This window comes from Python bivittatus, unplaced genomic scaffold (assembly GCF_059951505.1).
Source record: "Python bivittatus isolate LINGU-HERP-01145 unplaced genomic scaffold, Pbiv_v1 ctg000320_np1212, whole genome shotgun sequence".
NCBI lineage: Eukaryota > Metazoa > Chordata > Lepidosauria > Squamata > Pythonidae > Python > Python bivittatus.
The window spans coordinates 12,391,764-12,408,599 of NW_028277052.1; the positions used below are offsets into that span (position 1 = coordinate 12,391,764).

Below are 16,836 nucleotides of genomic sequence, written 5' to 3' on the forward strand. Positions count from 1 at the left end.
TGTGCTTTTGTTTAAATTCAGCTCACGGCTGGGGACAGGGACGTGGCAGAGCTCATAAAATAATACACAGTGCCGCTTCAAACAGTAGCTTGCATTTTCTTTATTGCAGCAATACTAAATGCAACCTCAATCAGGGATTTTAATTCCTGCAGCCTGAGCCCACATTTCATTTTAAGGGTCGAATCCAGGGTTTCTCAACCTCGTCGACTTTAAGATGTGTGGACTTCAACTCCCAGAATTCCCCAGCCAGCTATGCTGGCTGGGGAATTCTGGGAGTTGAAGTCCACACATCTTAAAGTTGCACAAGGTTGAGAAACCCTAACTAAATATAAAACCTGTTGAATGTAGCAGGGCTCGCTTCTGAGCAAACCTGTGATTTGCTTCTCAACATACATTTGAAATGTGGCCACATCTCAATTTCTTTCATTCTTGACCACGTTCCCCCCCCCCTCCCCGCATTCCAGTGTCCATTACAAAAAGGAATATTGCAGTATTCACAAGGCTAACAGGTTTACCCTAGTTAACTGCTGGGAACTAGAGACCATAATCTGACATGCCATTTATTTATGTTTATATTTTGCCATCCAGATCTCTTCCTTCTTTTATTGTTTTAGTTTGTACACATCCAACACCACCAGCTTTGTACTTTCATTCCAGCAAATGGTAGAAGAAAAGCTGGGATACTGAGTTCTCAGAAATCTCCATAAAATCAGACGAAGTATCAAGGAAAAATTTGGCCACTGTATTACACAGCATAACTCTTCCAGTTTCCCCCCCCCAATTTGAATATTTTATCAAAATTAAATGGGAGCACCCTTCAATCATATGGCTACTTCTTTAAAACAGGCAGATTTCTGAAAGATTATGTATAATTTACCTAGGGTATGTGATGGCTCTTGGATTTTTTTCTTCTTTTTATCATGAATACCTTACTTCATAATGTATAAAGCCAAACAAGCAACAGACTAAATAGGCCCATTTATATCTTTATATCACTGGAGTATGCAGGAAAGGAAAAAAATAGTATGGGAGAACAAGTTGGGAGAGCTAATTCAACTGCTGGCACCCTCTTGATCTATAAATATCAGATCAATTAGATCAGCAATCAGATTGGTACCATCCAGATCTATTGGGCAGAAATTCCCACTATCCCCAATCTGGGGAACAACGGATTAAGGCAGCGTTTCTCAACGTCAGCAGCTTTAAGATGTGTGGATTTCAGTTCCCAGAATTCTGGGAGTTGAAGTCCACATTTCTTAAAGTTGCTGAGGTTGAGAAACACTGGATTAAGGAAAACTGATTTTAACTACCACTGTGAATTATCAAGAGACAAAAGAGAAAGAAATGAACAAGAATCCACATTTTCCACACCCTTTTAATTATCCTATCGTAAAGCTACTCCTGATTTGGTAGCAGGTTTGTATTTATAAAAATCATAATACAGATTCATTACACGAAGATGGGATTTCTTGGGCAATTAAGTCCCAATTCCATGCTGACAAAAAGTATAAAAACCATCTGTTTCACAAAGGCTCGATCAGTGCTTATTATGGTACATCTGAAGGCAAGTTACGTTCTTGACAATCCGCGATTATCCAAGTCCTTTACCTGTTAAGACAAAATTTAATCTCTTTAGTTTTTTGCAGTTTTAGTTTTATAAAGTGGAAGGATCCCTACCTAATAAAACTAGAAGCCTTCCAGAGTAAAACTGTAATAACAAATAATAATGGATTTGTATTTATTACAGAGAGATGGAAATGCTCTTTTTAGGTAATTTGAAGCACTCTTTCCTTTCCCAGGATAAACTAGATTACATAAAAGTCAAATGATGTTTTATTTACCAAACCAGACTGCAGACTTTACATCCAAATTAAAATCTTGGAACTGTACACTAGCATACATAAACCAATGTAAGATCCATGTAGCATTTCTGTCTTGCTTTCTGAATATGGAAAAGAAATACTATATGGAAAATTTTGTGATGTATGGCAAATAATTCAACAGCCATTACCATTAAAAACACTGCCATACTTGTATTACTCCAAACGTTTTTACCCAATATCAAGAGAGTCAGCATGTATGGGTTATAACTTTCTATTGTAGTATCTTTCATGAATTCCATCACCTGCTGTGTTTCATAACTATTATTTTTCCCTTCCATAACTTACACAAAGAATCATTAGATATATGTTAGCCCAAGTGATTTCAGTAACATTGGAAATGTTGGAATAAAACTAAGTACCTAACTCTCTCTAGAAATGGAATCATTGGCAGATTTTTTTAATTCTAACTCTTGGCTCAAAATGGGAGATTTATCTACTTCGGAAACGCATTACAAAGTACAGTGGTACCTCGGGTCACGAACGCCTCTGCTTACGAACTTTTCGGGTTGCGACCAGCTCCGGCCGCAAAAATTTACCTCGGTTTGCAAACTCTGCCTCGGGGTACGAACCGGATCCGCGGCCATTTTCCGCCGTGACACGTGGTCCGCGGCCATTTTCCGCCCGTGCCACATGGTCCGCGGCCATTTTTCCGCCCATGACACGTGGTCCGCGGCCATTTTCTGCCCGTGCCACATGGTCCGCGGCCATTTTTCCGCCCGTGCCACGTGGTCCGCGGCCGTTTTTCCGCCCTGCCACGTGGTCCGCGGCCGATTTTCCGCCCTGCCGCGCAGTCCGCGGACGCCGGAACGGATTAACGGTAATTACATTGAACCTTACGGGAAAATTTGTTTCGGGTTGCGAACAAATCGGGTTGCGACCAGTCACGGAACGGATTAAATTCATAACCCGAGGTACCACTGTAATAGAAATTAACAGTTCCTTGTTCCCTAGCTCCCAAGTGAATCAGCAACAGAGGTTTTTAAAGGTTGGTAAAATTTAATTAATGCCAAACTCTAGTCCAATGCAGAGCACTTATGTACAACTATTAAACAGAGACCACTACAACACAAAATTCGAAATCTAGGACTTCAGCCTTGTACAGAAAGGCTGTGGGAAGGTCTTATATTAGTTGCCAGCATAAAACAGTACACATCAACTATCAGTTTTGATCAATTCCCCCCCAAGTATATGATTGTATGTAGTTTGCTTACTTTATATATTCGAACTAGCCAGTGTTCTGTGGTATATGCTTCTTCCAAAACATCAAGCTCAAAGTCTTTGTTGCCAATTTCAGCATTTCTCACTCTGTCATAACCTGGTGGGCGTTCTAAACACGGAGGACAGAAAAAAATGACTGGAAAAGCTTCCCTATTGACCATCCATTCCTTATCCTATTAATGCCAGCTATCCCACCCTAAAAAAAACACCTTTGGGCTTTTTCAAAAATCGGGGTAACTTTTTTTAAAGGCAGTATTACATCCATTATAGCCTATGCCTTATTCTGTATCAAGCTCGGAGAGAAGACAGAAGCAAAGCAAAGGGGATGTAAAATATGGCCACATCATGATATAAATTCCAGGTTCTCATAAAGCAAATAATATGAAAGACTATTGGCAGAAATCATAGAAAGCTGTAGAGAAAGTAACAATGGAATACAAATCTGGTTCAAGCTCAAAACATTTCCAAAATACTCAAAATAGCACTTTTAGTGCTCAAGGTAAAATGAGATAAAATATTTTATACACCCCAATGTTACTATTATCCACTCCATGGAGAATATAAAAAAAACCAAAACAAAAACACGGTAATTTTCCAAGGAACAAATTGTACAAGGCACCTAAGATGACTCCATCACGACATGCTAACTGCAGAGAGGAGCAGACAGACAGAGAATAAGGGAACATCCCAAAATCTAACTCCTGAATCATTCTGCAAGATACAGATGAAATCACTCACTAGCTTCTGTGTAGACCTGTCCAAAACGGTAGTAGCACATCTTGTACATAAGGCAGTTAAGCAGCACCGGGGAGCCCTCTCGGTCCACCCGGAACTCTCCTGTTGGTGTATAGTAATCATGCTCTTTTATGTGCTTCCCAGTGTCTGTGCTCCCTCCAATTCGCACCATCCACAAGAATTTGTTGATATCTTTGGAAGAGAAAGTAATGCAATGGATGAACCTGTTCTAATTCATCAGTGTTACAAGAGGCTTTACCTCCTAATATCAGAGATCCCACCCAAAATTAGTCTCTATTGCTAAATTAACTGCATTATACCATCAGGGGGAAAAAAAATCTCTCACTCTGGATTAACAAGGCCATCTGTTCATTAATGGGCTTTTTATACAGAAAACATGAAGAATACAAGAAGCAATTTATCAGCCGTTGTACCGAGATGGATTAGGTAGTGATGTGCAAAATCCAACAATTCAGAAACTCTGAAAGTTCCTTTCATGGGAAATAATAAAAACACAGCATTACCATCTGAAGAATATCCAGTGAGGCCTCCAAATATTACTAGGACGTAACTGACATCCAGCTCCCTCATGATCTCGTAAGCACGCTCTTCTGTGGATGCCATGGCCTGGAAACACATCAGCTCATGAATTCAACTGTCATCAATTTCCTGACTTATAAAAATATGTTGTTATGACTTTGGGCCACTTATCTACCACCTCAGTCATAACGGGTGCCAGCAATTTACAGGTAAAACAGAAATGAATAAGGATCTCACGCCTGCATTCAGAATTCCCTGAAGGTATAAAGGTTAATTCCCCATAATTTTTTTAAAAAGATGCTTTTATGAATTCAGAATACAACGAAGAATCATGGAAGTAATTCATAAGCCTTCAGCACCTACCTGACCAACTCGGGAAATATGCGTATTATTCCAAGTGTTATTATCCACAAGGATGGTTCGATTTGCCATGGCTGTTATCTGATAGCCATAATCCCACCAAGACATAACTTTTGCATCCTGAACTCAAACAAAAAGACAATCCATAACATTTCAATGAATTAATATGCAAATAAGACACTAAATTAGTGTTTCTCAACCTCAGCAACTTTAAGATATGTGGATTTCAACTCCCAGAATTCCCCAGCCGGCCATGCTGGCTGGGGAATTCTGGAAGTTGAAGTCAACACATCTTAAAGCTGCTGAGGTTGAGAAACGTTGCACTAAATGCAAATGAGCTGATTTGCGATGCTATATGGTGAAAAAAGGCTGGCTACAAAACATGTATTTTTCTGGTTTGTATTAGAAGCTTTTCAGTAGAATGAGAATGCCAACTCTCTAATAATTAAGATGATTAAACGGCTTTGTCCACATGCAGTGAAAAGATAAAAGCAAAACTATGAGCTTATTACACTTGCAGAGAATGTATTTGTCCCATTAGCTGTTTCAGAAATCTTTGTGATATATAAATATAAATTAGCTGACACACAGACTTTAGACAAAGCTTTGGTCACTAAGACTGAAACACAGACCTTTTTTAGCATTATGAGAACCTACAATCTGTTCTAATTTTCTTATCAAGATGCTTGCACAGAGACCAATTGTGCAGGTATTACCTCGGGTGTATTGTGACGAAGCCAATAATAAGCTTCTCTGAAGTCATCAAAAATAATCCTGCTCCCATCGCCACCACGAGCAGACAGAACTATTGAGGGAGAAGAGTATGCTTCACTGGTTACCCAAGTAGAATGAAAGGTATAAGTGATCAAGAAGAAGGCCATGACAAGGATCATTCCACTGGCAACCTAAGAAGCAACAGGAATCATTAAAACATGCCTAAGGTACTTTGAAAGAGAACACCATCTTGTTAAAGGAATGTTTTAATAGGCATTCAGAAGTGTCTATTTCTCCAGCAGATAATCTAGAGACAGTTCCAACAATATCTCCTTCCATTACTAGTAAAGCATCGTATGTCCATTATTGTAAATTGCATTTTTAGCTTACAACTAAATTAAACTAAACAATTATGCTTATACCACCACTCACTTCATTTTTGATGGGGTAAGTAGAATCCTGTTGTTTTTTTGATTTCTTGTCAGGTCGGCTGATGTCTAGATTTTTCATGTAAGTTGACAATACTTGAGAGACTCCAATGCCAGACAGAATACACATAACTGGGGCCAGTACCAGCATGAGACGAACCTATTAAGACAGCAATATACTGAGCACATTCAGCCATATGTGTATACATTATTTGCTGGGAGGTGAAATTGAAAAGGGGTAATCTCCTGGTAAGCCAACATTCAGGACTCACCATCACAGCAGAGAAATACATGCTGGTCACACCATACATGATGATAAAAATTCGAGCATCAGATAAATGACTGAAACAGTAATACAGACCAACTGTAAGACAGAAAGAGAACAGGTCAGCTGCTAAGCAAGCACAGAATAAGATATAGAAGAATCTTATCAAATAAAGCTTAAGACTGAATTAGGCATTTGCAGAATACAAATTTTCAAGGCACCAAATTCCAAATCCTTCATAATACCATCTTCCAATCAACTTTTTTCCCAAACTATTTGCTTGAACCCCTTTCCTAAGACCTTCCTTTAACTCTATTTTTCTAAGTATGGATCTGGTCCTTTTAAAAAAGCCAGGTTTCAGCAGAAAATTGTCAACGTGAAAGCATTTAACACATTTCTATACTAGTCAAGTCAAATTTTATTTTGGTCGAAGACCAGTATAGAACAAAGCAATTAAAAAACTGTTTGAAAGTAAAGAGGAGGACTAAACATAAGATACAAGCTAGAAGAATAATACAGAATATTATTGTTGCACATTTCTATACTATACAAACCTGGAAACATGAAAACAAGAAGTTGAAGATCAAAGTAGTAGGATGACCATGTGGTGGGCTGGTGCTCAGAAACTGAAGCAATGATTGGAATATTATTCTTTGCATAAGAAGGATCAAGCAATGAGTAGAAGCGTCCAGTCCATGGGGAAATTTTTCCTGATAAAATTGAGAAACAACCAGGCTCAACAAAAATATTAATGGTAGCATTATAATATCATTAAGTGATCAATATCTCAACATACCTGCATAATGCCTGAATTCCCTATGTATCTCTTATATTTCTAAAACAGAAATTCAGTTTTGCTAAAAGATAGAATCAAAATATTTATCTCAATTATGCCCATAATATTTAATCAGGATTATTTCTCCTTCCTCAAACTTATATTAAGATAATTGTTTTGCCTAAATGTAAAACTCTACTCCTGCAACCCAGACTGCATTTCATTATCCAGAACTCCCCAAAACTTCACTCACATGACTAAGTCCTACTGTTTATTTGATATGAAATGTCACCCAAAAGCTAGAGTGCTTTTATCTATTTCCACAATGTAAGTTGCTTTCAAATAAGTAAACAAAAACATTATTTTCAGGAAGCTGAAATGCCTCAAGATGCATGCTGACACAGTGAAACTATCTCATGTGTTCAGAGAGTTTATTGAACCCCAGAAAGAAAAAAGGAGAGCACACCAATCAAAAGCAGAGAAACTTTTCACTAAAATATTACTTTTCTGGATCCAATGGATTAATGTTCCAATGAAACTCTACAGAAATACATTAGTACACATTTTAAGAGCTGCAGCTACCTGTTAACATCAAAACAGCTCCTATTGACAGAAGGACAAAGCCAACCAAGGAGATCACACTCCTGAAGAGAATCTCAAATTGCTGAGGATTCAGTTTGCTGCGCAGATAATCCACGAAGGCATGAATCTGACATAGACCAAATACCCCCAGGGCAGCCATATGTTCAGATGAAAGAACAGGCTATGGGAAGGAAGGAATAAGCACAGTTAAGCTACTTTTTATGACAATTAAATGCTTTTCTCTGGCCAGCAGCCTACACAAGTTAGCTATTTGCCACAAACCACTATCACTAACAGATGGCCAAATCCATGGACAATTATTTCAAGAGCAGAAAAAGTTTTACCCAATTTTCCTCATTCTCTTAGATTTCTTACCTGGAAACCGACAAAAGAGATCTGCATTGAGAGGATAGTTCCTAGGCAGTACACAGTGCAATAAGCCACATAAATCCGGTGGGAGAACCGTCCAGTCAACATCAGTACCAGGACGTGAAGTGGAATTAGGTTAATCAAAAATACATAGCCACCCCAAGAAGAAACCTGGGAGAGAATACATGGAATACAGCAATTATATTTCTAAATGCCGTAAGTGTCTGACAGGTTGGGATGCTGGAGAGGCGAGTGACACAAAGGCTTTGCTTACCTCAACAATCTTATTGTTCTTAACTGCTAAGATCGAGGGTTGAGTATTCCTTTTGACATTAACATGCCAATCTTATAACACAAGCAAGACCAGCTGCTGGTCTATGGGGACTAATATAATGGTTTAAGTCAAATTAGGAGTAGGAAGGCACAGCCTGTTTGCCTTCATTCCCGAGGTTCAGTGACTGACTCCAGACCAGAGACAATCTCTCAGCTTAACCATCTGGCATGACTTTTGTGAGGGTTAGGATTGCATTGGGGAAGGAAAGAGAAACATTCTCTCTCCGATTCCAATAGGTAAGATGCAATTTAAATTTAACATATAACTAAGCTGTGAAAGAAAGAAACTAATCCGGCCTTTATTTAGCAAGATATAAAAATATAAAAATAGCTTGGCTAAGGAACACAGATGGAGGTTAAGAGTTGTCTGAAATAAGGAGAACAGCGGCACTAATCTTTCCTTTCCTTCTCCAAGTATAAAGGCCGATACTTTATATGAAGCTATGTAGTCCTTATCACCAAACCCGATGGCTTCAGAAACTTACAATAATATAACAGTGCTTACAAATGTGCAAAGTATAAATAACTTGGGAAATGATTCCAGGCAGGATTTAGTCTGTTTTGATGGGTTTACTCAAGGCATCTAGTGAAAAGTTATCACTTACCATGTAGAAATAGGCAAGAGCGCAAATGGCTGCCCAGTAAATAGAACCTGTCTTCACAGCTTTGATCCACATATAGTAAGTCAGAAGCATGCAGAATATAGCAATGCCTGGAAATAAACCAGATCTAAGTCAAACTTCTCTCTCTCTTTCAATCCAAAGATGCGTAAGGACAAACCTGTATTCCTACATAATAGAGCAAAAGATACTATAAAGCAGTATTTCCCAATCTTGGCAAATTTATGGTTTGTGAACTTCAACTCCCAGAATTCCCCAGCCAGCATGTCCACATATCTTAAAGTTGCCAGGGTTGTAAACACGGCAGTATGAAGTATCAGAAAGAAAAGGGGACAATTTATCATATATTTGTCTCTTAATTTTTCCTCACAGTGTTCACTTACTCTTATTCATGTTTCCAATTTATATCCACCCACAGGGCATGTGGCACATCCAGTAACAGAACTCCATAATTTTTAAAAACTTCATGAAATTTTATGAAGACTGCTATTGGTATCAGCAGAGAGCTAATCATTGTTTTAAAGGGTTCTTAAACCTTTGCACCATTTCTTTATAACAGATTTTTTTTCATAAAACTCTGAGAAGCAGCTTTCATGTGAAAAATGCATAGCAATGAAGCCAGAAATAGGACCCCTAACTATAAAGTAATTTTACTGCCAATAAAATTATTAAATCCAAAGCTTCTTTATTTCATACCAGGAACAAATGATTATATATCTGGCTTAATATTCAGATGGTTCCAATTTTAATTGTATTAGTCCATTGACTCGAGAGATGAATTAGGAGCATTAAATCAACACGCATCAGCCTTTAGAGATGATTACCAATACACGAATCAGGACTGAACCAGCCGGTTTCTTCAGTCCTTCTTGTCAGAGATCTTGGCATTTCTTTCCCATATAGACACACACACACACACACAGCTTGTATGACTGAGGAGGGAGAACCTTTTTGGTCCTCTTTCTTTCTAAATCATGAAATCTCCTCATGCAATTATAGGCTGAAACCATTAAGAACATTTTAAAAAACTGACCTCACCTTCATTATCGTAAGAGCCGGCAACAGAACGGGAGATATAACCCGGCACCACAGCAATCATTGCAGCTGCCAAAAGACCGGCTCCTGCATCCTAGACAGACAGAAAGAAGAAAGTCACTCATGCTGACATTGTTTCCAAGATCTGTAGAGAATACAGCTAGAGAGGGTCCATGTATTTCTTAGTCAGGCATGACCATTTTTCTTGCCTTTACTATTATTTTGCAAAAAGGGTACAGATCCAAAAGTAATGAATGAAGGGTGTTACAAATAAAGGCTTAATCTCTTCCATTACAAAAGCCCAAGAAAACTTCTAAATCCTGACCAGCAAAAGTCTTCCCATTTAAGCATCTATATTTTATTTCAGTATGTGACCTTCCATTATAAATCAGCATATATGAATGGTAGATCAGTCTTCGGCATAAGCATCTAGAAGCTTAAACAATCTTTCAGTGCAACAATACATGGGAAGATTGTGTATTACACTTTTCTTTACTGCTTCACAATATGCTAACACTATACCAACACAGATTTTCACTACCTCCTGTTTCCCCAAATAGAATGATTATATTAAGTTCTGAACAGCGTACAATTAACTATGAGATTATCCTTGCTTAAATCACAGCCAATCAATAGCTGAAAGGAGGAGGAAGCTTTAGAAATAAACACTGCCAGTCTCAACTCTTCTACAGCAATGCACAGAAAGTACAGCTACAATTCCCAAAGTAGGCTCTATCTTTGTTGTTACCTTAAGTTCTTTGGTGAGGTGATATGTTACTATGGTGGTGAAAGAAGAAAAGAGGGGAGCCAGAAACACACACACATTTCGGATGTCAATTGTAATGTGGAAGAAGTGCAGAACATGGTAGATGGCAGCTGATGTGATCATTAAACCTGAAATAAAGTAAAGCAGGGATGTCATTTGCAAGGAGTCACTGGTCTGCTGGATCCAAAAGTGAAAGTGATACGTTTTGAGAGACTTAAGCAAAATCTGGTCCACTGAGAAAACTAGCTCTCAGTATTAGTGGCCCACTACAGGCTTTCTTATATATCAGTAAGCATGCTTTTTCCTATAAAATGAAGTCAATACCACACTGGATTAATTCTGATTGGTTGCAGCATTACTTGAAAAATGAACAACACTGCTTACCCATTTGGGGAGACTCGTATCTTTAATCCACAGAACATCAGAAAAGAACCGTTCTGAAAGGTGATGTTGTTACAATACATTGTGCATTTGTGTTTCAGAAATGCCTGGCTCTTACCTGGGTAGATGGTTCCACCTATGATCCTCCCCAGGGGATACCATGCTCTATCATCAAACCAATTGTGAAATTTATAGAAACCCTCTTCTGCCAAGAAGCGAGTGGTGCGATAGTTAAAATACCTGTGTGTGAGTAACAGAAATCTGAGTCCCTTGGCAGTAAGATTTTACTGTTTGCTGTTCTTCGTATTATAGACTTGGCCTTCAGTTACAGTGCTTGTGTAGAAAAGCTCCCAATTCTAATATACAAATCAACACCAACTTGATAACAGCAGTTTCTCTTTTCACTTGGAAACAAGATTCTTATAAAATCCAAGCAGAAATATCCCAAATGCATAAAGGGTTCAATCTTCTCTGAAGGCAACCAAGAAAATTTAGCCTTGCATTGCATTTCCAATAGATTATTAGGCACTCTTTACCTTACTGTAGTAATATAAAACATTCCCTTATACAAACTGTTCATCAAACCAAACAGTTGCAGCTAAAGCATCTAATACATCCCATAACTATTCAACAGCAGCACAGGAATCTGAGTCAATCTCACAGTTGTAAACATTACTTAGAAGAAAAGATTGTATTATATTTCAAGTTTTCTAGTAAATCCAGACAGAACTGACTAGAATATTAATTTTATTGCAAAACCCACTGAATTTAATCCTACTTAAATTCTCCAGAAAAATACTCTTCCCTGATACATTTTGAAGCCCTACTGCTGAAGCAGAACAACCTATTTTATTATTCTGGAGCCTAACATTCTACAGCAACAAAATCTGCACCTGAATGCGACAAGGCAGATGATTTCTCAAATCAAATCAGAGTCAAGAGGGATACTTACGGATCAAATTCATGAATGACACTCTCAAATCGTAACACAGAGAAGAGTCTAGTAGAAAAAGCTGCAACCCAAAGAAAGAAATATGCACAGGTGATTAAGCGATCTTAATGTTAGTTATTTGCTGATTGGAAACATAAAGGCCAGAAATTTTGAGACACATCAAGTCAATACTGATTATATGATTAGGAGAACAAAATACCAAAGTTTAAAAGGCCATTCGCACTAAAAAAAACAACAGATAATGCTTATTATACATTACCCTTGCCAGCTAGAGTTTTTAAAGCTCAAACTTACAGAGAACAGCTGCCATTGACAGAATGAGGAGCTTGAGGAGGGTGTCCTGTTTTTCATAGGACAAACGGAGGAAACCTAACTTGGTCATTCTGGCAAAGGTAACCAAAGGCAGCACTTAAACACCTGAAAGGGAGAAACAAGAAAATTAATAAATACAAATTCTTCAGATCATCCGTATTAATGCACCATAAGCAAACATTACATGGGGTGGGATGGCTGCACAGATCTTCATTTTATTAGGATCAAACAATTTTTCTTCAGAAAGGCATTATTTTCTCAAAGCAATGTACAGGTACCATCCATCCATATAAGTCAGGGTAATTCTATATATACTTCCCCAAAATTCAGTGGGAAACACATCTTCAAGAAATGTTCAAATTTCATTGCTTTGTTTAATCACAACCAGCATGATGGTTTAAGGACCTAAACAATCAATGCCAACTAAAACAAGGAAAGGCTTTCTGAATGAGGTTTTCTTTCTAGTTAAACGTGTGTTCACAATGGATTCGACTGTTTAACCATTTTTTAAAGCTTCAAGAAGTAAAAGTTATGAAACACCACAAAACATTTGCCAAAACGTTCATAGCAAACATTTCAGTATTGCTTAAATTATCTTTTTCCACCCAGTAGCCTACAAAGGGACCTCAATTATTGTAAACTTTTGGATGTGGGTTTCAAACAGATGTTCAGGTTTTTAGAAGTCTGAAAAGGTTATCCTGACAAGAAAACTTAACAGAGTTTATCTGATGCAACCTTTAAACACTGCTTAGAGTAAATATTTGTTCACTAGCCAAGAGGGGAATCTACAGGAACATGTACTTTATAAAAATGAAATCAAGAGGAAAGTTAATTGCTTAAAAAGCCACATACATGGTTTATTTTTGCTAACAGGTGATCAAAGAGAAAGAAGAAACCAAAGTTCTACTTCAGCTTCCTATCTGAAATCCACTGTCTTTCAAACCAAGCTTCATTTAGCATTCAATAACAATCACAGATTTTATCTTAAACTACTCTTAGAAATGAATAAGAACAAAGTTTCCAATAAAAATTCCAATAAAACTAGAATTATAAGTGCTACTATTCAAATGCCCCAGTTACTAAATTACAAATGTAGAAGCTCCCACTAAAAATCAGAAGCAGTGCTAGGAACTATCAGTTAAGAGCAAACAGAATGAATAAAACATTATGACATCCCAGGCCAAGTCAGTCAGGCATATGAGTCACTTTTCAAGCAGGTTTCCCATTTTTAAGCTCACAACTGAACTGTAAGGCTGGAATACAGTATTGTTAATTTCAAGGCCACAAACGTACACAACAAAATTGTTCTAAATATATATTCCACTGTGCCTTTTTAAACACAACCGTTGCCACCTAGAACCCTACAGAATCATTCCTATACTCTGAGATTTAAAATCACTGAAAAGTCATCAAGGTGACATGAACCAACTTACCCAACTCTCCAACAATGACCTGAACAGATCTCCTTTCCAATTCTCAATGCCCCTAAACCCTTCTGCACAGTATAATATATATATATGAAGTATAGGTGGAACGTCAGACTTACAGAGATACAGATTTGCACTAAACATTAAGAGAAACTTCTCAACCTTCACTTGCAGTGAAACAGATCTCCAAGATTCTTTCCAAATTTTAATTTTCAAAAATTATACATATAGGGACATGATTTCATGGATTTAAAAGACCTTTGTGCATGCGAATGCTGCATGGAGCAAAGTCCTTGATGCATTTTCAGCTGTCCTGAAAAGGTGAAAATATATAATATGCAGCATAAGAAACTATGTGAATAAAACCGACAAACAGAACCACAGCATAAAAGTCAAACTTGCTTTACAGTTAATAAGATCATCTATCTGCCTTGTCTGGAAATGTCTAATTGGACAGTTATTAGCCTTCTAATAGCACTGCTAACACATAACGTTTTGACTGGAAATCCATCGGCCTGGACCCTTCCAAATGCCACAGTTACACAACTGTGATCCCTGTGATAAACAAGGCTGTCAAACACTGAGGAGGATGATATCTATCTCACAGGTAGAAAAATCAAGGAAAGTAAAAATGTTCCCGGGGGCCTGAGGCAAAAGGAAAATGTAATGACAGAATACAAGCCCCATTCTAGAGTTCAAATGGGTGGAGAAATCATACCTTAAAGCTCTATTAAGCTTTAAAATACAGAGAAATCCCGTTCAATGAGACAATTAGGCTACACCCTTCCTGGAAGCCCTTGTATTTTCCTGCTTGCAGACAGAACGTGGTTGGTTTCACACGTTGCACAAGGCCGTCCTGAGCTCTGCTTCTGGCTTAAAGGAATAGGTGAACTAATAAACCACGCTTAAACGGATCCGGGTTTAAAGCTAACGTGTGAAGTCACCCTGCCTGCGTGTTTTGATTTAACTCATCCTCTTCGCGGGGCTGAAGCAGCGCTTTCGGGGGAAACCCTTCTCTCCCCTCCCTGAGGGCTGGGAAGGATGGGCACCTTCTCCCTGATGAGCTACTTTTCTAGCTGCAAGACTCCCTGCAGGTTTAGGGATTGGAAGACACCCGGTCAGCGGCGGCCTGTGCAGAATGAAGTCGCACAGCACGCTCGGCCGCCTGGGGAACCAACCACCCCTTCCTTCCAGCGGCCGCCCTAGGCCGATCGCGCGTGGGGTGGGGGGGAGTACCCACGGCCCCCCAGCGGTGACCCCGCCGCCCAGCAGCCGCCCTCCTCCTCTCCCTCAGGCTGCAGCCACGCCGCCTTCCCCGCAGGATCCCCTTCCACGCCTGAGACGCCGGCCGGGCGACGTTTCCTCACCCGGGACTCAGAATTCGTTCTTCGCCCCGCTCCCTCAGCCATCCGCTCCACGCGCGCCCACTCCCAGCACCGCAGCCCGCCCGCTTCCCCGAGCCCGACGGTAAACAACTACTGGCGGAGGGGGACGTCAATCACGTCTATGGGCCCGCCCTACGGAAGAGACGACTGGACAGAGGGCACGTTCGTCACCGAAGCGGAAGCTTGAGGGACGAGCGCCGCGAGCTCCGTCCCCGATAAGAGGGGAGGCGTGCCGACGGGGGTGGTTGTCTTGGAGGATGAAGGGAGTTTGGTTGAGACACGAGTAGTGACGTGTCGCTCTGGGGTAACGGGCTAAGACAGACAGAGTTTGGAGGGGGCGTGGCCAGAGGCTTTCACGTGGCAAGAGACGGCGTGGGGCGTTCGTGGCTAGGAAGAGCCGGCCGGGCCTCCAGCGTGGGTCGGGACCGGCAGACTTGAGATGTGGAGTCTCCTGCAGCCTTCCCCGGTCCGACGCCCTCCAGCTGGGCCGAGTGCGACTGCCAGAAACCCGTCAGCGTGACCGCACCAAGCTGGGCATTAGGGCAAGTCTACAGTGCCAGCGCTTCCGGAGGGCATCAGGCTGACAACGGCTGAAGACTTTTAAAGGGCCATTTTGGCGGGCGACTGATTGCTCATCAGTTAGTTGTTTTATGGCTAGACGAAATCAATATGCCACTGATTTCAGTTGGCGTATTCCCAAGTAAGCGTACCTAGCTGGTAGCTTGGGGTATTGTTTGCCCAACGTCCAGCAGTTACAGTGCAAAACCATCTCGGTCCGAAGACTTTCTCTTCCCATCCCCTTTTCAAAACGAGGCAGAGTGGCAATTGGGTACAAGGACGCCCCTTTCTCAGCAGTACCTTCTCTTTTTCTAGTGATATAGGACTCTGCATTTTAAAGATGGAAGAAGTCTTTAGGACAGAGGTGGATAAGGAGTGTCTACACGTGGCCCTCAAAACCTTGGGGGCTACCCCCAAAATTAAATAAATGTTTGTCAGAATCTTTTTGTCAGACAGGAGAAATTGTTAATAGAGGAAGGCTGCGTTTGCACTACACACTAGATAGGCTAATGTGGCGTGGAGAGTTGGTGGTTCTGTGGGATGTAAGAACCTAATACATGTGATTTATTTAGGCAAGAAATGTTACGTGCATACACATTAATTGTATTTACCCCAGGTTTAGTTTACCGTGTGTAAATCCAGCCCAAAGAGTAGTAATATTTACAGTATTTTATTAAGTGTAGGACTAAATGTTATCAAAATTAAAAGTTTGGCCTTTCCCCCATCCAGTTCTCAACCTGGTTCTATTTTACCAGATTTGAAGGGCAGCCTCAGACATCTCTTTCAAAGGTATTCTTTAGACAGTAATGTGCATTACAGGTAGTCCTCACTTAATGACCACAATGACTGGAAAATTGGTTGTTAAGCGAGTCACCATGTGACCAGACCTGATTTTACGAACATTTTACAATGGTTGTTAAGTGAATCATGTGGTTAAGTGAATCCAGCTTCTCCAATGGACTTTTGCTAGAATTCATTTAACGACCACATGATTAGCTTAACAACTGCAGTGATTTGCTTAACAACTGTCATAAAAAAGGTCACAAATTGTGATCACATGACTGCAGGGGGGTGACAGTTTGAAGTGAGTGCAAGTTGTAAAGCACTTTTTCCAAGGTCATTGTAACTTTGAACAATTCCTAAATGAACAATCATTAAGCGAGGTCTACCTATATTTTCAAATGTTCTAAGTCAGCCC

At 39.8% G+C, this 16,836-nt stretch overlaps 1 protein-coding gene across 3 annotated transcripts; it reads right to left on the reverse strand.

The window, feature by feature from the left end:
• Nucleotides 1-1,355: 1,355 nt before the first annotated feature.
• STT3A (STT3 oligosaccharyltransferase complex catalytic subunit A) lies at nucleotides 1,356-15,160 on the reverse strand. Of its 3 annotated transcripts, XM_025166193.2 has the most exons (19): nucleotides 15,063-15,151; nucleotides 13,954-14,008; nucleotides 12,251-12,373; nucleotides 11,957-12,017; nucleotides 11,123-11,244; nucleotides 10,606-10,751; nucleotides 9,861-9,951; nucleotides 8,808-8,914; nucleotides 7,876-8,040; nucleotides 7,501-7,681; nucleotides 6,698-6,853; nucleotides 6,151-6,242; nucleotides 5,883-6,038; nucleotides 5,453-5,641; nucleotides 4,740-4,856; nucleotides 4,361-4,463; nucleotides 3,840-4,028; nucleotides 3,095-3,210; nucleotides 1,356-1,608 (listed from the first exon to the last, which is right to left on the reverse strand). In XM_025166193.2, exons 3-19 carry the CDS (start codon nucleotides 12,336-12,338, stop codon nucleotides 1,570-1,572), a joined length of 2,118 nt encoding a protein of 705 aa, XP_025021961.1. In that variant the 5' UTR covers nucleotides 12,339-12,373; nucleotides 13,954-14,008; nucleotides 15,063-15,151; the 3' UTR covers nucleotides 1,356-1,569. The 3 variants fall into 3 exon arrangements, with proteins under 3 accessions (XP_025021961.1, XP_007427479.1, XP_025021962.1); XM_007427417.4 differs by lacking the exon at nucleotides 13,954-14,008 and having other exon boundaries at nucleotides 15,063-15,160; XM_025166194.2 differs by lacking the exons at nucleotides 13,954-14,008; nucleotides 15,063-15,151 and adding an exon at nucleotides 13,815-13,953.
• Nucleotides 15,161-16,836: the final 1,676 nt, after the last annotated feature.